Here is a 23,034-nt window from a genome sequence, read left to right as displayed (position 1 = left end):
GTGGTTTTAGGAAAGGTTTTTGAGGAATGCAAAGAGTAGGCTGAAACACCTGGGCTGACTTGCGTCATTCTTCTTTAATCAAATCCCCTTGCACAAAATGTGTTTGTTTATTCATCTTGGTCAATAGGATTCCATAGATTCCTTCTCAAGAGCACTCAGCTTGGTGTGGGCCGCAAGATTAAGATCCATATACGCCTTCTGCAGAGCGATAGGGACAGTGGTCCTTAAGACTTACCAATGGAGACTTGTTAGATTTTTAAGAAGAGCTATGTTAAAAAAAAAAGTTTGCTAAATGGCTGGCTTCAATGGTCCTCTTTGTGCCCACCAGCAGACCCCACCTCTTAAGAAAATCACCCCACCCAACTCTCACTTCTGGAGAATTCACACACATGCCCTTAAAGGGACCTATTTTTTCCCACAAATACCTTAAAGAACCATGGAACTTAATTTTCAATAATTCATTTAAATTTTTAATTAAATTTTTTGGTTGTATTTAAAAGTTTGAATGGCCATGCCACTTCTGCAATCTCTTTTTAAGAGATCAATCTCTTTTTGGTTTGGTTTGGTTTGGTTTGGACATGGCTCCTGGTTCAATATGCTTCATCTGAGGTGAGAGTTGAGTTCAGGGTCGAAGGTCAGGAAAAGTAATGTTAGGTGCATGTGCTGTGTAATCCATTGACTGTCCGTGCAAAGGCTCGGACCATATGCTGCCTCAGCCATAAGTCCTGAACCCATCTGCTGCACCAAAAGTTAGCAGAATTCCCAGTAAATGGATCTCTGCTTGTAATTCACAGTTGTCTGTCACTTGACTGATGGTATTTATATTTTTTTCTTATTTTTATCCAGCTGAATTTCCATGCCGGTAAGGATTGGTTTATGCTGGTATGTTGCTGGTTTGGCTTGTAGATCAGTATAAACATGCTTTTCACCTGCCAAAATGCTGGCCAACTAGCATGATCTTCCCAGTAAAGCTGACTGACTTGTACAATGCTTGTATTTTCAGCAGGGTAAGGAGGTATTGGACTATAAAGACATATCTAATCTAATTTGCATTGTGTGTTGTGTTACAAATTTTAACCTGTATGTGGAGCCTACTTTGAGGATGTTTATTTAAGCAGTATTATAAAATATCTTCGCCCAAGGCCATGACTAATTCACAGTCGTAGTTTGTCGACTGGCACATGCTTGGCAGCCAACACACTCGATCACACCTGGGCCAAGTTTACACTGAAGTTGCACATTATTGTGCCAGTGATAGGAATCCACATGAATCATGATCCATGAAATCACAGCCAAATAATATTTTAGCCCATCTGTCTGAGTGTTAGTCTGCCATATAACACTTCTGAAGCATGACATCTGCTTTGAAATGCTAGCTCATGAAAGCGCATTAGTCACACAAGACAAAGATAAACCAGATGATGTGCTCCCTTAAAAGCTCATAAATGACTGCATTTTGGTTGTTCTGTTATCTTATTATTGCCATGCACACCAGAAAAACAAGCTGAAGTTCATGTTGTGAATCAACAATCTGTTGAGTTACATACTGACATTAACCAAATTTAGTGAGGCCGATATAATCTGGAAGATCATTGCGGTCATGTAAACGACTCTGTAAACAACAGGATGTCCTGATCTTTGCTTGTTAGCCGCATCATTAGGATGAGAATGCCGCTCATGAATCCCCTAAACGCTACAGTGCTCAACAAAAAGAAGTGTTAGATAATGATAAAGCAATATCACATTTGTATTGCTGACACCTTTGTTGACATTTTGTGATGATAATACATATGTTTACAACACAATAAGGAATACAATTAATGATCATAGTAGTAGTATATGCCCCTATTGTAATTGTCAGTTTACTTTTTTATTATTCCTCTCCAATGGGAGTCTATAGCAGCCCTATGAACACACTTGTAGTGATGGTAATAAATAGTAATCTGACCCTAGGTCTCTATGATCAAATCTATAGTGCCAACACCAGTTCAAAAATTCTCTTTTCAAAAGGTTATAGATAACTTTTGAGCCCTTTGTTATATAAGAATACATTTAAACTCTGCCCATAACAGAAATGGCCATTTTGCCACTCCTCTAAAGTTTGTCAACAATCTGATCAGAGGATCTTTAAACCGAGCCGCACAGAAATGACTGAACAGACTTTTCATATTCATCTTTGTTCAAAAGTTATGATGTTACGAAATTGATGTTGAGCCAAAATTGGATTGTATCTGTAACTGTATCTCGGCAATGTTTTGATCAATTGAAACGAAACTTGGTATGCTTAATTGGAGACATGATCTGAAGTCCCATGCCCAATTTGAGAACAGCGCCACTTACAAGTCATGAGATCTGAAAGATGGCTATTTTTGCTCATAATTTTCTAACAGTTTATGAGAAAATCATGAAACATGGATTGGTGTCCATGGATTTCTTGTGTCATTTTGAATATGTGGATACTGATTTTGCCAGGATCGGACGAACCATCGGCCCATTGAATTTGATCATAAATGGCAATATCTTTTAAACGATTCGTGATATCAGCACAAAATTAGGTAGAGGTCATCGTTAGCATGTCATGAAGGTACCTGAGAAGAACACAGCGCCACCTACTGTTCTAGATATGTAAGGTTTTGTTGCAAAAACGCTTATAACCTTTGAAAACATTGTCCTATTTTTTTTTTCATTTAATCACATTTTTCATTTTCCTTTTTTTTTGTCTGCCATTTTGAAGTAAATGAAAAAAAAAATTGCGCTACTCCTCCTGCAAATTGTCTGACTTTGTCCAAAATCTGATCAGATAATCATTTAACCGAAACGCGCAGGAATAACTGAACAGATTTATGATATTAACTACTGTTCCCAAAAAAATACCTCTCCGAAGTTGACCTTGCCTGTGTTTGTTTTCCATATAGCTTAATGTGGCTCTTTAGCTACGTTAGCTTCTAAGTTAGCTTAGCATGCTAATCACTTAACTATTTCCTTAAATCTTCATTTTGAGTTCATTCTCACCTGAACTGCTGAACCTCTGTGAATGTAGGTAAATGCATGTCTTCAGAGTGGCACATGCATAAGTGACAAGCACCTGATCTAAAGACAACTGTTGGAAGGAACGAAAAACTCCATGATGTTGGGTAATAGAGAGAAAAAACCTTGGAAGAAACCAGGCTAAACCAGGGGACCAGTGTTATAACGTTATAATTAATAAGCTGTGATTATATTGATTGAACTGTAAGATTAAGAAGAAAGTTTTTTTTAAAAATGGGGATAGATTGACCAAAAAAAGAAATAACTGCAACTATATGTATATATTTTGCATCAAAGAGTTACCAGAACACTGTTCAGGATTGTTCTTGCTGAATTTAACCCCTGATATAAAACAAGAAAGCGTCTTCGGAATTTTCCAAGGATTACACTAGAGCCCAAAATATTCCTTTTTGTTTACTCCGCAGTCATTTGTTTGTTTTTTATTAGTCATGCAGAAGTATGCCAGTGGTTTCCTGACTAGACTTCTATGAAGTATTTTTGAACATGGCACGAAACAGTGCAGTTCTCTGTATGCTAAAGGAGTGAGTCCTCTTGTAAAACCATTTCAGCTTATGCTGGAGTTTGTTTTTTCAACACTGACTTTAAATTGACCGTAGTTTACGATCTAGGGGTTAGAGGATCTGTTCATGCAAAATCATATTCATCATCATTTTGTTCGAGGAGGTGAGTAAAGGCTGGAAAGGTTTACCAGTCTCTCTGGTTACATCTCTCCACTACCAAATCGCTTTATTAAACATCAGTTATCTGAAATGGACCATGCCTGAGCCTGCTAATGACTCAAATACTACTGAAGCAGCTGAAAATGTTGATGAGAATCTATATGAGGGCAGAATCAGACATTTCAAGTGAGGGAGATTGATGACAACCTTTTGAATTATTACCAGAGGCCCAGTAGGAGAGAAAAGGGGAGAGGGGATCCAAAAACGACTCATGGTAATATGAGTTACATAAAAGAAGACTTAAGTCAATTGAGCTGTGGAAAAGTAAACATCACTGTGGCTACTTCATCGTTTGCTCTTATGTTGAACTCTTGATCTCTTTTTTCACTGGCTTCCACGCGCTCACATTCACACATGCACACACTCATGCCCGACTGTCTCTGCATGTGTCTGCCGACTAAAGGAAACCATCTGTAATCTCTTCTCTTCATGCATGACTAATTGAAAAAATATGAGCCTTTATTTGGAGGTGGTGGGTTCATTGCCCTTCATGCATACATATTTCTGTGAATGAGTGGTAATGCAAGTGTGCACATGTGTTGCTTTGTTTTTTTGCACACATGTAGCCTATGTCAGCAACATTTGTTTCATTTTCCTATGCTCAATATCACAAAAGTGAACAGAATACCAACATGTTTGTGGCTTGGCACATTACTATTCGAAACCAATAGCACAACTACAAATGTGATATTGCTTATATACGACTGTTCAAGGCTTTAGATATCATGCACTGACAAACAGCAAATTGTAAAGCATTTATTAATAACATAACATAATCAGTGTTGTGGAAAGTTACTTTAAGTAATGTGTTACAATATTGTGTTAGTCAAGTCAAGTCACCTTTATTTATATAGCGCTTTTTACAAACTTTTTTCAAAGCAACCTTAAAGTGGTAACAGAAAAATAATGCAAAAGTACGTTTCATACTGTTCAGCAGATCTAGAAGAAAATAGCGTCGTAGTCCAGCGTTCAGTGATGGTTCATTTTTGTTGTAAAGAAAATTATTACTTTCTTTATTTATAAATATAGCCGCTCTGGCGAAAACAGTGATGTCATCGTCCAGCTCAGATCAGTTCTCCTATAATGGTGTCAATACAGGCAGATCAATCATTTTTGTTGAATATTAAATGTTCCCAACTAAGCAAGCCAAAAGCCAAAGGCGACAAAAGTGACGGTGGCAAGTAACCAAAACTCCATCAGGTGACAAAATGGAGTAAAAAAACATGCGAGAAACTTTGGGGGAAACCAGGCTTACTCCCTAAAACATTAACTAATTGCGTCACTTAGTTACTTGTTATCAAAAGTAATGTTACGTCACTTTTGCATTACTTTTTCATACCTGGGCTGGGCTTGCTTGCTTGTTTTTTTTAATAACAAAAAAGTTATATTTTTGGCAAATGTAAAGGCCCTTTCACATCAAAAGTTAAATGAAAAAGCTTCATGCTGAAAGAAAAGCAAATTCACGCCTGTACAGTAGGGGGTGCAGCTCATCTGGATTACTGGCTGAATTGGATCGTCGATGGTCAGCAGCAAAAAAAAAGTGTTTTTGAAAAAGTAATCTGATTACGTAACTCGCGTTACTTGTAATGCGTTACCCCCAACACTGATCATAATACAATTACTAATGTTGATTTACATAACTTGAAATATTACAAATACAATACAAATGGGTGGAATGAAATGCCCCATTATATTAAATGGTAATCTCTTAGAACACTGCTTGGCCAATCACATTAGAGAAGGGAACTGTTGCGTAATTCTGTTTTAAATTCCTTTAGTACTGCATGATTTGAGTATGAGCCTTGAAATCCATCATCAGAGATATTTGTTTATATTTAAGAATAACACTTTGCTTGAAAATATTTATCCAACACTAAGTGCTCAAATTCTGCTCCAGTCACAACATACTGTACAATGTTGTACCATTTAAATTTTGAAACTCCGCACACACTTCTACTGCAGATTTTTTTAAATACTTCTTATGGATTTTAGACTCTTATGAGCAACAAAATGCACTTTTTTTCCCAAACTTGAAGTTCTTTTTTTCCCCAAAGTTTATTTGTCTTCAGTGGATTATGGGACATTTGTGAACTTCAGTAGCTAACATCCATTCCATCCATAAAGCTTCATAGTTATTATAGTTTCAAAGAGGCCTGTCACTTTCATTGTGGGAAAAATATGCTATTCGGCCAGCTGACAACACTCAAGTTGCAGCCGTCTTCTAATATAGCCTCATATAGCCAGGAATGTGAGAACAAGAGATGAAAAAGAGAACTGAAAAGAAGTGTGGTAGAGATGGAGTGTGCAAGTTCAGGGATGTTGGAGTTGCATTTGTCATTAATTCTGTGCCACTGATAAAAACAAAACGGTACACAAGGGACCTGCAGTTCTGTCAGTGAGGAATGGATGCATTTCAATTATAGGGAAGAATGTGTCCAACTGTTTTGTTGCTAACTGAGGGCTTTCTTAAAAGGGTTTTGTCATTACTTGCATACCCTTGTTTTGTTCCAAACACATTTGACTTTATAGTAATTGACCAAGGATTTAGTTTAGGTATTAGGAGAACAGCATTCAAAACACAAAATAGGCTGGTCTTTTTAGCATGGAGAAAGCGGAAAAGTTGCTTCATGAGTGAGAAGGATGTTGTCTTTCTTGGTCACATTTACCGTTATTTTGTGAAATTTTATGTGAAAAACAGTCATTTCAATAGGAAACCATGCAATCGGGAATTTCGCACAAGGGGATAAGTTGATCACGCAAATTTACCGCACTGGGGTGCGTTTCCCGTACAACGACGTAACTCACTGCCTCACTACAATAGTTCGGACGTATCGTTGAAGAAATCAACTAGCTATTCAACTGTTTCCCGAAGCCATATTGTCGTAAAGTGGTCGTTCAACCATGTTGGTTTATGACGTCACACACGTGATGGAGTTATAACTTATTTCAATGAAACTGTTTGACATTGAATTAACACTATATGTTCTGATATAAATTACAGACATGGTATCTGAGGACTATTTCTCATTTTTCTCAGTGTTTTGCTTTATTTCCAGATTCAATCATATGTTCGCACGTGCGCAGTCTTCAATAATGGTGCTTCAAATCTCTAGTCAAACTAAAAGACTTAAATTACATTTGTATGTATTCTAAAAAAAAAAAGACAGGTTGTACTGAATGTCGGCTTGCTTGTTTAGCTCAAGATAAAGATTTATTAAGTCCACATTTCATGCAAACTAGAAACTATGTTTTTAACTACAGGTCGAAAGCTGTCGCGATAATTTGCAATGTTATTTGCGAATGTTCGTTGGAACGATGGTTTCGGGAAACACCGACTTGTTGAACTATGCTGAGAACGACGGAACTTCCGACTATAGTCGGCTAACGTTGCTTTTGGGAAACGCACCCCAGATCAGCAGAAAGCTTCTTGGTTTGAAAGTGACTTCTGTGTAAGCTCTGCTTCATATATTGCTACACTATTGACAGTAAACCATAAATCTTTTTGTCTGAAAATGTTGCCAAACATTTGCTAATGTGACTGCACCTTTACTTGTGTAAATCACATTAAGCCTGTTTTGACACATTGTGAGACTCACAATTATGGCCTTGTTTACACCTGCATGGTATTAAGATGCATTTTGGTCGATCGGATCACAAGTGGATGACGCTAAATACAGGTGTAAATGGGATATACAACGTTTTGAACTTGTCCAATTTCGACCACTTCCAGAAGTAGTCGAAATGCCTTCGACTGGATTGCTTTCGTAGACGCTCATATGGTCGAATGTGTTCGAACTTCGAACAGCCACAAAAGACCACCTACTGGGAAGCACGCTGGCCAGATGGGATTTAAACTTTGCCGTTTAAAGATGAAAAAGATTCTCACCATTCCTGATTTCACCGCGTTCACCATGGTCTTGCGCCTATCGGGGCGTGTTTATATGTAAATTGCATGAGCTTATTTCATTGAAAGATCTGAAAAAGCCCATACATTTACCCACCCTTAGACACTCCCCTGGAGGAAATCAGGACAGAAGTGGTCGAAAGTGAACAAAAGAGAAGGATTAAAACACCAGGTGTAAACGGCAGTCTCCCTCGTCTACATGTGATCCGATCGACCAAAACTCATCTTAATACCGGATGGTAATACCGAACAGGGTCTATAACTTTTGTATGTCATTGTCAACATGTTATTGGATGAGTAGTCTGAATGCATTACTGTCTCCCCTCCCTACAGTCTGTACCCACAAAAATGTGAGGAAAAACTGATCTGTAATCAGATCATCTAACTTAAGATAATGGTATACTTTGGGAAAGCTTAAAAGCATTGCACGTAAAGTTGGAAAGGAGACCTATGGAGGACAGTGGTTTATTTGATTCACACCTGAATACCGTAGAAGGTAAAGTATTTTTTATGTACATGGTCGAGTTTGCCAAGGCATACAGCTCAAATGTGATTTCAACAATATTACCATATTTGTAATATTGAATCATGTTTTTCATGTCTATAAAGTAAAACTGCATAAACATTATAATTTTCCTACCCGTAGTTGCTAACTTCATTAAAATACTAAGTAACCTTAAGTGACTTTCTCACTCATACACAGTAATGTTTGCTTCTTGAGGGAATGCCATGCCTGGCTCATCTCTTCGTGGCCGATGGCCTGTGAGAATACCACCACTGTTACCGCTAAACATTTGTTGGCTATTCTCTAGACACGCATGTGGCTTTGCAACACATGCTTAGACATAAATCATCGTTCATTCGCACACTAGGACGTACATTCACCTTTTAACCCCTATTATGGGCAAATATTCAGAATCTCAGACTTGTCAAAAATCCATTGAGTCCATGTTGGAGAGAGTCTATCTCAGTCATCTCCCTCAGGGCCTCTTGGATTCCAGACAGCTTCTGAGGAGAGCCAGAAGTCCTCCATCTCTGCACTCTGTATATATCTCCATAACAGCTGTGTACACTAATGCCTCTGATACACGTAAGACCGCTTAGCTCATGGAAAAATCAGGAATGGATTGGGGAACTGCCAAAGCAGCCAGTTATAAACTGCGTTAGCTTCAGAAAATGTAGGGAAATTTTGCAAGTCAGCAAATCTAATATCAAGCGTATGTTCAAAATTATTAAACCGTTTATTGCCGGATTTTATTGGATATCCAGATATCAGTTCAGAATTGTAGAAAATTGAAATTAATCAATGAATGCATGTTACACTGGTGCTCAAATGTTTAAAGGAAGTTTTTTTGTTAAAGAAAGAAAGAAAGAAAGAAAGAAAGAAAGAAAGAAAGAAAGAAAGAAAGAAAGAAAGAAAGAAAGAAAGAAAGAAAGAAAGAAAGAAAGAAAGAAAGAAAGAAAGAAGTCAGGGAAGATGCAGAAGCTGAGGCGTGGAGCACTATGCAACAGTTTTTATAAATTAAACAAGAAGATCGTTCAAAACATAAAGGTAAGGGCAAGCGCAAACGTAATAGCTTTTCAAACAAAGACAATAACCGACCATGAACTGAAGAAACCAATGAGTATAAACAGACAGAATAATGATTCATAGAAATGGGTGGAGAACATAATCAGAAACTATAGTAACAAACATGGGAATACTTGGCAAACTAGGGGACTGAGGAAACAGGAACTAAGAATACATGAACTCAAAATCAAAATAAAAGGCTTTTGAACAAAAAGAATTGTTCTATGGCAGGTCATAAAGGGTTAAGACAAACCGTGTGCAAATTCATTAGTCAAAACAATTGCTGAGTTATTTTCTCCTTAAAACTGCAGTGAACCAAAATGCGGTTTGAAATCGCTGATGAATTCTGATGTCACAAACTACCTTGTAACCAATCAGGATCTCTGAGCTGGTGTGAGTGAGTGGAGGCAGAGCTAATTTGCATATTCATAGAAACGCATACACTAAATGAAGCAAGTATTCAAGCTATTTAAAGGCATGAATCTTTCTTTTTTTTCTTTTTTTTCAAGGAAAACACATTTGAATATGTTATTTTGGTGATCAAAGATGAGTTTTAAGGGATACAATTATTGACTACTTTAAGAAATTATTTCAAGCATTTTAGGGTTTATAGTGTAAAACTAATTTGATTTAAAAAATGAATGAGAAAAAAATATAGCTTTAGCTAACATTTATTTTTGCGATAGCAGTTCGTTTTGCAATGTATAAAAATGAGCCCTAATTTTAGAATTAGGAAGTATGTACTGTATGCGTGTCTTTGTTGTTGTCAGTGTACACATGTTTATGTGGAAGTGGGAGAGGCTGAGATATATCAGTAAGAACAGGGTAAGAGGTATGTGGCTTTTTCCTGTTTTTATTCTCTGGATATTAAAGCTGGCACATTCTGTACATACATATCCAGCTTATGTCCTCTGATGAAATACAGTATGTACTAATGCACAAGGTCCCCATTTGTTTAGCATGCACAATCGCAAACAAAAATATATCAGCTTACTTCCACATAGACATGCACACGCTCACACCTGCTCAGTTCTTTCTGATTGTTTTGAGCCTGTGCTGGTTTATAAATAGCTGATAATAACAATTCTATTCTTCTGTAGCTTCCCCTTGTCTTACTTTGGGATTTACTCTAGAGGCCTGTTGTGAAATATGCACACAAATACATTCAAAAGTATTATTTTAATTTGTTACAGTCTTTATATAGAATGAGAACTAGATAGCCTGACTGAACTAATGAAGCAAATAAAGGTGTCACATTCACTCACACATAAATACAAACTTCTAAATTCTCAGCAGTATTTCATATTCATATCATATTTTCTTTTCTGTGCGAGGCAAAGCATTGTGGGAGTAAAAGTACAGGATCGGTGAACTTCAGAAAGTGCTAGGGTGGTGTCTCTTATATGCTCCTTTAATTTGCAATAGCACTCTGCTAAATATAATGTCCACAAAATATAATTTCAGTTCAGGCCATTTCTACTGTCCATTTTCTGCGCACCACATTTTTAGCAGTTGGAATTTTTGCTCAAACCATTGGTGACATTTTTAGTGCACTTGGACATTGTCTTTGTTATTGCCGGCACACACAACATGTGGAATAGTATACCCCAAAAAATATATATATACTGTTATCATTTACTAACACTAATGTGTGTCCCATCCCTATAAATAATAATAAAAGAAAAGGTTAAGTGGGGTAAACCCTGTCAATATTAAAGATCCCTTTATGTTAAATCTGTTCTTGGAGATGGATCCATAAAATGGTCACATGAGGGGAACCCCTAAAAGGTTCAATAGGCGAAACTCAAAAAATTTGAGTATCGTGTAAAAGTTCATTTATTTCAGTAATTCTAAATAAAAATATATAGACTGATTACATGCTAAGTGAGATATTACAAGCCTTTATTTGTTATAATTTTGATGATTGTGGCTTACAGTTTATGAAAACCCCAAATTCAAAATCTGAATATTTTGAATATTACATGAAATCAATAAAAAAAAGGATTTTAAATACAGAAATGCCGGCCCTCTTAAAAGTATAATCACGCATATGTACGCAGTTCTTGGTTTGGGCCCCTTTTGCATGAATTACTGCCTCAATGCAGCTAAATAAATGAACTTTTGCACGATATTCTAGTTTTTTGAGTTTCACCTGCCTGACAGAACCTTTCATGATTCTATTTAGAACCTTTTCTTCTAAGAGTGAACGACTTAATTTCTTCTGTGGAACACAAAGGAACATATTTTGAAAAAGTGCCTTTCCCATTCAAGTTAGCAGGGTCCAATATTATTTTGGACCCCATTGACATTCATTATGAACAAAAAAACAGTTGAAACATTCCATCCAGTGAAATTACATTTTTTGGTGTTCTGTATAAGATAGAAAGACTTACAGAATAATTGAAGACAGATTTTTAATTGTGAATGTTTTACTTATCTATTTGTAACACTTTACAATAAGATTCCATTTGTTCACATTAGATGTTGATTCTCGTTTTATTACGAGCTCTGGCACATTCTCTTTTTGCCAGCAGACTCTCTTCTGTTCAGAATTTTTTTTTTAAACGGGTGATTCCTCTGGAGGTTCCAGATTTAGCATGCTCAATTAACCTTACTCGAGTTGAAAACTATGCCACTCCCACCATATATCATATAATAAAGGCTAGATGTCTCGTCCGCGCTGATGGCCAATGGAGGTCGACATCCGCACAAGGCGGCCATCTTGCCACAGGGACCTCGCTCACTCGTAACATTGTGTTTTAATGGTGCATGTACTTTTTAAAAAACCATAACTTGGTCAATTTTCTACCGATTTTCAAACGGTTTGGTTTGTTATAAATGTTAGAGATGTATGACACTGCATCACTGCATACATGAATAATTATAACAATGGACTTCCATTTGAAAATATCCTTGAACAGAACCAGATAGGTGAACCATTTGTAAATCCGTCAAGATTTCAGCGAGATAAGAGGATTTGTGTTCATGCTGATCACTCACCTTACTTCAGATACCACAGAGCTTGCCAGAAAGCTTCCCTGTGACAAGATGGCCGCCGGTGATGCCGTTCGAGACTCCACCTTAAGACATCTAGCCTTATATGCATATCTATGACTCCCACACCAAAGTAGCCAATTGTACGCAATTTCCCACGAAAACCAACCCACATAAACACTCTTTCCATAGTGGATTAGGGTAAGACAAAAACACGTTTTGAAAGAAGGATTGATAATGTTTTTACTCATTATTTCAATTTTGTTAATTTTGAACAAAAAGTTAGAGTGTACCTTTAAGAAATAAATGGTTTTATGTTTTATATAGAATTGCCAGGGTGGGGTGAAAGAATAGGTGCAGGCATACACATGACAGACAGAGACAGGAAGAGAATCTGGTGAGTCAGTTTCTCACTCAATCTCTCTGGCATGTCTGAATGCAGTTGCTGAATTTCTGGAGAGTGAGGAATAAAGGCTGATGTAGAGATTCCACAAGTAAGGCAATTTTCCTCTGCATAAGTTTTTCCTTGTGAGTCAGACATGCTGCACTATTTTACAGACTGAGACAAGAGAAATTATGCTCAGCATAGACTTACATAGGCCTACTTTTTATCAGTATAATGTACACTGTGAAGACCACTTTCATGGCCTTATGGGATAGCATAATGTGCGCTGATTATACCATTCTAAACCTCTGCATATTCAGAATGCCATTTTGCATGATGAATAATAAACTGGATATCAGTAAAATTATTAGAAATTAGTCTCCTTTCTTACTCCAATCAAATAAAATAAATAAATAAAAATAAATAAAAATTTGATTCCAAAGTGGTAACTGAACAGCACTTGCTGAATTAAATATGCAAAATGATGATATACCAATTATTTTGCATACTGTTTGCAAGTTTTTGTATTTCTTTTCTCATATCATGCATTATTATTTTTTAATAATTATTGTCAGATTGTATTCTGTAACCATTAAACAAAACCCATTCCATTCTGAACATAGTTTAACTGTATAAAACATCTACAGGTAGGCTTACTTCTGGCTTACATGAATGGGTCTCCATTCTTTGTCTTAATTTTTATTGAACCGGCAAAAGGAAGTGAACGTGACTTTCTTTTGACTTCTAAAGCAGGAAGCATCAGAGAGGACCTTAAGCTTGTTTGATCTCAATAAGAGCTCCTCACACAATAGAAGGTCCTGCTTTACTGTGCAAAGCTACTGTTGCACCGCAGCACCTATGAGCGTGCGTGCGTGCGTGCGTGCGTGCGTGCGTACGTGCGTGCGGGAAGAGACCAGGATCAGGGACGCCTGTAGATGGGGCTTGTTTGAATTACCATAGCAGAACGGACTCATTGTCTTCCCCTTTCACAACATCATGTCCCACAATAGCGGCTTTCAAACGGCCCCACTACTTAATGAAGGTCTCTAATGATATGCTAACGGCGCGCCGTTTTAATTGCAGTTTAAAGTAGTTAAGCACAAAACAATGTCGTTCAGCCAAATGAACAGTAGCCTGGGCTATTCGGACCCACACTCTCACTTTTGGAAGATTTGAATTTCGCTTTTTAAAAAAGAGAGGGAGAGATTGCATTTTAGATTAAAGGAGTAGACTAAAAATATTATAGGCTACCGGTATATTTGTTTTAGCAGAGTGCCATTTAATGATATCGCCGATGCGTTTTGCTTGCAGTAGATGTATTTATCTGTATTTTGATGTGTCCTAATTAATTTGGTATGAATTAACAATTGAATAGGCTAACTGTAATTTATTAATCGGACGGAAGCCCTGTTGCGTGCAGGTAAGCCTAATTAATTTAAAAGTATCTGGAATTAATGTTAATCCTATATCCTAAATAAATAAAATAAAATGTCCCTTTTTTATAACCTAACCACTTTGCATCAGTGGGAACGGTTAGGCTCATTCAGCAAACGTCATGAAAATCATTCAGTTAAAAATGTTATGTCATATAATGTCCATTATCTTGTAATTTGTATTTCTTGTTGAATGTTTAATTTACTTAGCATTTATTATTAACATTTCTACATTTTTATTATTTTCCTGCCACTATTTTATTGTGTGCATATAGACTATAAACATGCCAATAAAGTAGGCTTTGGCAATTGAATGATAGCTCCACCTCCCCGTCTAGAGCAGCGAAAGCCCACCTGAGGCTGTCCTGGGCGGGGAGGTGGAGCGTTCTCCGGCCTCCCATTCCTAAACAGTGAATCAGTCTGTTCATTCACATTCACACGCGGACAAGTCCGTTCACAGGCGTTTCAAACACAGCTCTCTGAGGAAAATATTTTGCCCTGGGCAGACAGGAAAGGAAATAAGTAATGGATTTACTTTTTTGCTTTTTGGTCTTTGGACCTTCTATAAACGGTATTTAGTTCGGAGGAACTTTTTTTTTTTTTTTATTATAGTATTTGCGAATTCACTTCAGGCTATTGGAATACATGCGAGCTTCGATGTAATGTTGGAATAAAACGAAGAGGACTCCTGAAGCATATTGCAGCGGGACTCTCGCGATTTATAGAAAACACAACATGATCCTTACTCGTAAGTCATACTTATGTTTAATAATATCTTTATTCATTAAGTGACGTTAACTCTTTCTAACGTGTCTCTCTGTTGAGTCTAAAGAGTTGAGTCTTTAGACGCAGACAGTGTTCATTTCAATGACTCACTTTTTACTTGTTTAAAAAAAATCATTTGGTGGCACCTAAATCAAAATGGATTATTAGATTAGATGCTGCTATGAATGTATCATACTTAAACGACAGAAATGAGCCTTTTACTAGCTTACTTGAAGTGAATCTAGAGGACATTGATAAGACAAGTCATATAATTTGTAATAGCTATTTACCGTTCTTTTTCTCAATTGGACAGTGGTTTTACTGGAAGTGGTACCTATACTAATGCAAAACTGCTTGATTTGTTTATGTAAAGCCAGCAGTTTTGCATTAGTATAAGCCTACCATTGAATATGCATTGTATTGCTTATGCAGCCTATTTACGTTCAACTAGCCTATATGTCTCTTTGGAAACTTGCCAGTTATGGGACCCGTGGCTGGTCACCGAAAGGTTGCAAGTTGCAGTCTGCAAATCCAACTGTCACTACTGAACCATTGGGACAGTTATACTATTTCAGCATTATCATCCAACAATAATATGATTGTAATGGACATCATAAATAAATGCGCAAAACGTATTTGTATTGGTTGTCATTTGACGGTGCATTTAGAGTAGATAACACATGTATTTTGTGTCAGAACATGATTTGAACTTAAGATGTAGAAGTAGCCTATAACGTATGTTTATGTTAAAAAAGCCTATGTTAATATGGAATTATTCTTGTGCTCTTGAATTTTTCTCTCCCTTAGTTATTCCGCTGCATATTTTCTTTTCGTCTTAAAGTTTTGAGTTACAATTATTTGGGTGGTGCGCGTGATGGGTTTCACGCGCCACCGGCGCTCCAGGCTGTCCGATAAGTAATCTACCCTCGCGCTCCCCGAAACCATTGGTTTTACGTTGATTTTAGATAGTTCGGAGATAAGAGTGTTTCGTCAGTGTTGGTCTACGTTCTCATTCATGCAGAGAATTGGGGGAGGTTTTGCTCAAATCTGCCATTGCCAAAGAGCGCGTAAAGAGTGCGCTGTGGTCCTCTGATTCTGAACGCGCACTAGTGCATTCTTGTCTTGATGGGTGGCTGTCCTCTCAATATGTATTTTTACTTGTAAGTGTAATGGTGTTTTGAAAAAGCGCTTTGGAAGCCAAGACAAAAAAAGTTAGATTGAAAGCTAGACATAATGCGCTGAATAGACACTGACAGAAGTCTAGATCACCTGAGGAGGGAACCACAGCAACAGTGCGCTGCTTGAGCGTTTTCTGTTATGATCAGTTTTGGACTGACAATAAAAATAAAAAACATTAGTACCGACATTATCTCTTTATTTATAAATGTACACACAAATATATCCAAATCTAACTAAACTAAACCAATCTACATTGTTAAAAAAAAACACGATTAGCTAGTTTACACTTAATATTATATTGTTGTAGGAGGTTTCATATTTTTTTCTTTTTCTATCTAAGCAGAGGTTGATAAACTTGGGGTCATGTTAACTCCAGATGATAAGGCAGTAAGCAGGTCAGTGAGGAGCCAAAGGAAAGAATGGCATGCTTAAAACATGTCACTTTGAAGATATACATGCACCACCTCATAATCTAAGGTCATGGTTTTGGTGAGCATAATGGATTCACATAAGTAAAGAGCCTTGAAACTCATACACACATTCTTAAACACTCTACAAGGCTCCAAATCCATTGCAACTTTCATATTTAACATTCTAGAAGTGTAGGCAGGTTTTCAGTCACAAATCTCATTTATTGCCTCTTGAGAACTGTCTGATTGCTTAGTTTTAGTTTATAAAGAATAAGTTGGTGTGTAAGAAGCCCTCTGTATTAGATGAGGGTCTTTCTTTCTTCACCACTTTAAGTAATCTTTTGATCAAAGATGAAATGGATAGGGTGACATATCATTAAGCGTATCTAATCATCTGACCTGAGATCAGCCTTCTGTTGCACAAAGTGCCCAGTCACCAGACCTGGTCAAGCTGGCTCTAGGTCAGTGATAGCTAATGCTTAAATATGCCAGAATGTCCAAGACAGGCATGGACCCATCTGGCAAAGTGTGTAGGTTGCTGGAATAGTGGTGTTGAGTGACTGTGAGAATGGTGTAACCCTACAATGATCATGATCCCCTGTGTTTGTGACCAGATGGAGGGGGTCTTCTCATTTTCAGAGCTACCTGACTCTCACTCTCTAGTCTCTACCCCCATATGTCTGTATAAGGCCATGCCAAAATATGATATGCGTGATCCTCAACCAATGATGTATGACTGCTCTTGATCTGCAGATTTAAAGTGTATGTGTGGAAAGATGAAAGATAAAGAGCTTAGTGTCTTGGAGGGAGTTTAGCGAGTAGGACATCAGGTCACATGAATCGTTGATAAAATTCCTTCTAGCTCCGCTCAAAGACAGATATTGATATTTGTGTGCCATACTGTTCATTTGAAACAGGGACTCTTTAACAGCTTCAAAAAGCCTTAAAAATGAGCCCGCATACACTTGAAACCAGGCTATGACATTTAATTTTGGTTCACTCTAAAAAAGTAAAGGTTTTTATTGGCATTGATGGTTCCATGAAGAACATTTAACATCCATGGCTCCTTTCCATTGCACAAAAGTTGTGTTACAGTGGAAAAGAGCTCTTTGTATTAAAATGCTCTTCACATTAAGAAAAAAATTTATTTTAAGAATTGACCACTTAAAGGTTATTGGGGAACCCAGAATGTTTTTTCTATGGCATTGCTGCGGAAAACCCCTTTTGGAAACTTTATCTTTAAGAGTGTTGGATTCTGGTTCCATAGTAGAGAAGTCTGTCAGCACAATCTCGCTTAAGCACACACGCATTCATACACACAGGTTCCACCTCCTCCCTCCCATGCTGAGGAACCATCGGCCAGCGATTGTGAGAACTTCCTGTGACAGGAAAAAGAGGACGAGGAGGAGAGAGAAGAGAGGAGGAAGAAGAAAGGGAGGAGGAAGGGTAATTTTAGAAGCGGCAAAAAAAAGGTCCAGCTAGCAGGAATTCAACTTTAGCCGGGTTCATAGGACGTTATCCCAAGAGATTACGCCTGTCTGTCTTTCTCCGGGTCTGGAGGCCGTAGTTTGCTTCTTTGTCTTCTGTCTTGTCTGTCTATTTTTTCCTCCTCTCTAATCAACATATATCAAAACTTTCATTCATTAGATAAAAACGGAAGCATTAGGTGGAGGGAATATTGTATGGTTTGATGAAAGGAGAACGCACAAAGGCACATGTTTCTGTGACGGATACCGCCTAGACATCCTGTGTGCTTGGATTGGGTCACTGTGGCGTTGAAGAGGTCGCAGGTCATGCATCCACTAGGTAGCTGGCACCAAGATATGAAACAGATGGATTGTAGATTAAGTCTGATGAAGAGAGAGGAAAAGAGATGGGAGGGGGGTGGTGATGACTGTTGGCTCCCTTTTATCTGCACTGTTTTAAAACACTAAATCAAAACTATTTGATGAAAGAACATGGTTTTCAGAGAGATTATTATGGGAAGGAAAAAGCATCCGATTCAGCAAGATTTTTGGTATTCCATAATCTTCCAATAGCGTTTTTAATGGATTCTATTTTTTTTAGATAGTTCATGTCAATTCATGAAATTTCTTTGAATAACTTATTTGCTTTAAAAAAAACTTGGATTCTTGATTGTCATTTTTTTCCATCATCACTATTATATTAGTAAACTGTTGCTAAACCAATTAAAGTGACCCATAACTTGCATAACACTTCATACCTATGAAATAATGACATGTAGACCATTTATTTTTCTTGGCTCGGAATATCGTGCGTCATTAAGAGGAAAAAATGTTAGAACATCCAACTCTACGAAGTAATACTGACGTCAGTCTGGCTCCCAACACAATGTTAGTTCAGTTGCTCAATCTGATGTGTTTGTATCTGAAATATAGTTTCCTTTAAATATAAACGCATCTACTTTACAATCAAGAAAGAATCAAAGGCTTTTTGCTTTACCAGGGAGGTTCAACCTATTTCTCATTTTCTCTGAGGTCGAACGTTCGACATTCCATGTGTGTGTTACAGGATGTAAGGCGTTCTCTGTGTTTGTGTTGGCGCTGAAGGCCTCCATTATCTGGCCTTGAACAAAAGGAGGTGTGTCCTCCAAAGTGACCATGGCAACTGTGGAATGAGCCACTCTTATTGGCTTCCCGTCGGCCTCGGAAAGGCAAGGGAAGTGTGGTCGCCGCCTGGCGTGGGGATCCGCACAGACTTGCGGGGAGAGCACAGGATGCGACGTGCGTTCACAAAAAAAAAAAATCTACGCTTGCATCCCATATTCGAAAATTAAGCATGGATGTGTGAGTGCTGAGATGGCGACAAAACAGTGTGTCTACAGCCTGTGCTCATCTGCATGACATCCATTAGTGTGAGAGAGTGTGAAACAACTTCTCAAGTGTGTTTATACTTATCTATCTTCATAAAGACAGCATGTTTGAGTGTGTTTTGGGTGTACAGCTGTGATGAATGTCTCCTGTACTGCGCTTAGTGAATTTACTCTTATAAATTTACCCATAGGAAAGAAATGTCTCAAATCAGATCTCTTTAATATCTCAATTGTTTCTTATATAGATTAAACAAAGAGTGATGTTTCCTTTTTTATAATATGCAGTCACATTAGCGAAAATTTTCAAGCAAAAACTTTTATTGTCCAATGTCAGTATAGAGTAAATATGTACAGTATAAAGTCACTTTCAAACCAAGCAGCTTTCTGATGGTGAACATAGTGAATTCAAGTGAGCATCTTATACACACGCAATTTCTGTGTGGTGAACTGTTTTAATCCTCAAGCGAAGCTCCTGATCATATGGAATCCAATGGGATTGACTTGACTTTGCCTGCACAATTTTGTTGAGCAATGTTAAATGTTACTGTAACTTTAGACCAGTGTTTCCAACCCTGTTCCTGGAGGAACTACAACAGAACACATTTTGGAATTTTCCCCTATATGGCCTATCCATTTCAGGTCTTGGAGTCTCTACTAATGAGCTGATACGTTAATTCAGATGTGTTTGAGTACAAAGAGTTTGACAATATGTAGTGTTGGGATGCCGACAGGGACAGGGATGGGAAACACTGTCTTAGACAGTTCTCCTGAGAAATGACCCCAGTAATCTCATATGTCTCTGCATGATTTTTTGTGATGCCGTCTCAGTTAAGAAAGCCTTATTTACCGTTGGTGTCAGACAGGCACCTGTGTGATAGCGGCCCATTGTGACCAGGCGGGGGTCGGGGGGTGGGCTCCTTGCTGATGAAAGGAAAAGCCAGTCTGTGAGACACTGCTGTGGAGCCTGTGTGTGTTTGTGTGTCTCTTCATCATTTACATTTAAATGCATACAGTCCTCTAACATTCTTGCAGCTGGATGGTCTTAAGTGGTGCCTAGCCAGTGCAAACACACACACACACATACACACACTTACACAGGAAGCCACGGCGCTCATTACAGACCATACCAGAAAAGTATGTCATTATTTTAAGTGTAGGAAATTCTTCAAAGTTCACGAACTCTTAAAAAGAGCTTTCGGGCAAAATGCTGTCAGTTGCTTGAAAGGAATCCCGCCATGTGCATGTGGATTCTTGAGATTCGAGATTTAGTTGCATGTGTGCAGATATTTTCGCATTGCCATTCTTGCTGTCAAATCTCCTCTCTCCTGCTTTATTCCTCTCTCTCCGCCGGCAGAGGACCTCCCTTATCGCGTGCCTTTGTTGTTGTCATGCGTGCCGTCACTCTCACACTCGTTCGAGTGGGGAGTCACGTATCCCTGCTAGTAGAGACAGAGTCTGTGTCCTTTCCTCTGGGCAAAGTCGGCAGTGCCTTTTTATGCACGTCTTTCTCTCACGTCTCTTTCCCCTGGCCCCTCCTAATCCCTGGCTTTTTTTTTCTTTCTGTTGAAATGATGGGGAACCTATCTCAGGTGGTCTTTCAATTTTGCACGGCATCATTGCAGTCATTGCAATTACAATAATTGGAATTTTAAAGTCTGGAATGTCCGCAATTAGCCGTCGAGAAAAGCGAGAGGTCCCTCTCTGCTGATTATGACCTATTGTGAGCTGTGATTGTGTAGATTGTGCTTGTGATAGTCCACAGCATTGCCAACAGAGAGACTCATTAGCTGTGTTAAACCTTTAGAGGGCGCTAAAGTAGACCCATGTCTGTGTAGAGGTCTATGTAGAACTTTTACACAAATACAAAAGAGTTTAGATGCTTTTTATCCCCCCAAAAAAGTCCATTAACCACAGTGATAATCCCCCTGGAGCAACCTGAGGTTAAGTGCCTTGCTCAAGGGCACAATGGTTATCAGGAATGATTGTGATCTCAGTAACTCGCCAGTTCCTGCGTCATGCCTGCTTGAGTTCAGTTCAGCAATCTTTGAGATCCTTATCTGACCATTCACCATCACATAGTCCGATAAACACACACACACACAAAACTTGACATTAACTTTCTGGGACTTGAAAAGCTTTCAAACACTGGTTTTGTAATTTTATACCACATCTTGATTTCATATATGCATTTTTAAGCAAGTATTTACATGGTGCGAGTGTTGCTAGGAAAAATATCATCTCTAGTGACAGAATCGCAGTTAAACTCCTAATTATGACACCTCACTGTGTGAAACAGGCCTCCAGAAGGAGTCAAGGTGCTTTCGGTGGTGTTTGCCATTTGGCATGTGGCATCTAAAGGGCTGTTCACAGTTAATGAACAGGGATGTGGCACTTCTCCGCCGCCTCAACAACAGTTCTGACTGCTTTGGACGGCCAATTAGCAGTGCTGTCTCAAACATTACACTATAGCGCCAAGTTGAAAAGTCAAGATAACCAGCTCTCAGCGAGCTGCGAGAGTCTTTCCTTTCAAAAGATTAGGTTATTAATGCCTCTTCATTATGTTTCTTCTTAATGTTTTCATGAATTTTAAATGTCAATCTCTCTCTCTCTTTCTCTCTCTTACAGAAATAGAGGCGAAGGAGGCATGTACATGGCTGAGGGCTGCAGGTTTTCCACAGTATGCTCAGCTTTATGAAGGTGGGACCCTTGACTTTCCAACATCATTCCTGGTCAAAGGAAATTGCATTACAGTGGCCTTGTTAGCATGCATTTGTCTAAAATTGTGGTTTTGGTTAGAGACTTTGACTAGTGTTTAGTGCACATGCTCATCATGTCATTTCCCATTCCAGTTCCCCCATCTTCTCCCTATCATTTCCTGTCCTCCCAATAAAGTGGCAAAAGGCTAAATAGGTCCAGTGATGTCTTGATCGTCATAATATTCTTCTTTGAGTGGGAATTGTCACTCTGTAAAATTGAAAATGTGATCAGCATCACAATTCACCGTTGACTTCAGCACTCAAAAATGTTCTTGCTCATATATAAAAAAAAAAAAAAAAAACTTTTTTTTATTATTTTATTAATGAAAACCACTGTCATATATAACTCATAAAGGAACATGCATACAGTATGCCAGATAACGCCACACCTCAGGTGTCCAATATCGCACACTTTTGACCTACTGACTCCTGCCATTGTGCCATGAGAGAGGCATGTTATCGGTTTCAGTCTGAATCTGAATTGTGTGACCAACTGTCATGATTGCCCCACTATAGATAAGAGAGCCAGTACAGTAAGGAAAAGGTCTTCAGGAAGACAATAAAATAACTATATGTTATCACTTTCTCACTCGTACAAACTCACGTAGGCTACATACAAGTTGTTTGGTCTTGAAAAGTTGTAGAGTTTCCCAAAAAATAATAATCAATGATTATTAAAAACTTAGGTAATAATGACAGTCTGGGCTCTCTGAGGGTTGCTGAGCACCTATTGTGATTCCAACACCCCCTTCCTACACACACACACACCTCCCACTGTTGAGCGCTGCAGTATTGCAGCTGTGTTTGTTTGGCTGGCTAAAATGTACTTCCTCTACCTTTTCAACACCGGAGGAGGGGAGGTTTGTGTGTGTGTGTGTGAGTGAGTATGTGTGTGTGTGTGTGTGTGTGTGTGTGTGTGTGTGTGTGTGTGTGTGTGTGTGTGTGTGTGTGTGTGTGTGTGTGTGTGTGTGTGTGTGTGTGTGTGTGTGTGTGTGTGTGTGTGTGTGTGTGATAGAGGGCAGGCACACATTCCACTTG

At 38.3% G+C, this 23,034-nt stretch overlaps 1 protein-coding gene across 3 annotated transcripts in view; it reads left to right on the top strand.

The window, feature by feature from the left end:
* The window catches only part of dlc1 (DLC1 Rho GTPase activating protein), a 108,178-nt gene that overhangs the window by 70,586 nt on the left and 14,558 nt on the right, over positions 1-23,034 (top strand). For all 3 annotated transcript variants that reach the window (XM_079617019.1, XM_079617020.1, XM_079617021.1), the window contains one exon: positions 21,866-21,937. In XM_079617019.1, coding sequence (XP_079473145.1) covers positions 21,866-21,937 — 72 coding nt within the window. The remainder of the gene's footprint in view (positions 1-21,865; positions 21,938-23,034) is intronic.

This window comes from Phoxinus phoxinus (genome assembly GCF_949152265.1).
Source record: "Phoxinus phoxinus genome assembly, chromosome: 6".
Taxonomy (NCBI): Eukaryota; Metazoa; Chordata; class Actinopteri; order Cypriniformes; family Leuciscidae; genus Phoxinus; species Phoxinus phoxinus.
This window is presented reverse-complemented; position numbering and strand designations above follow the sequence as displayed.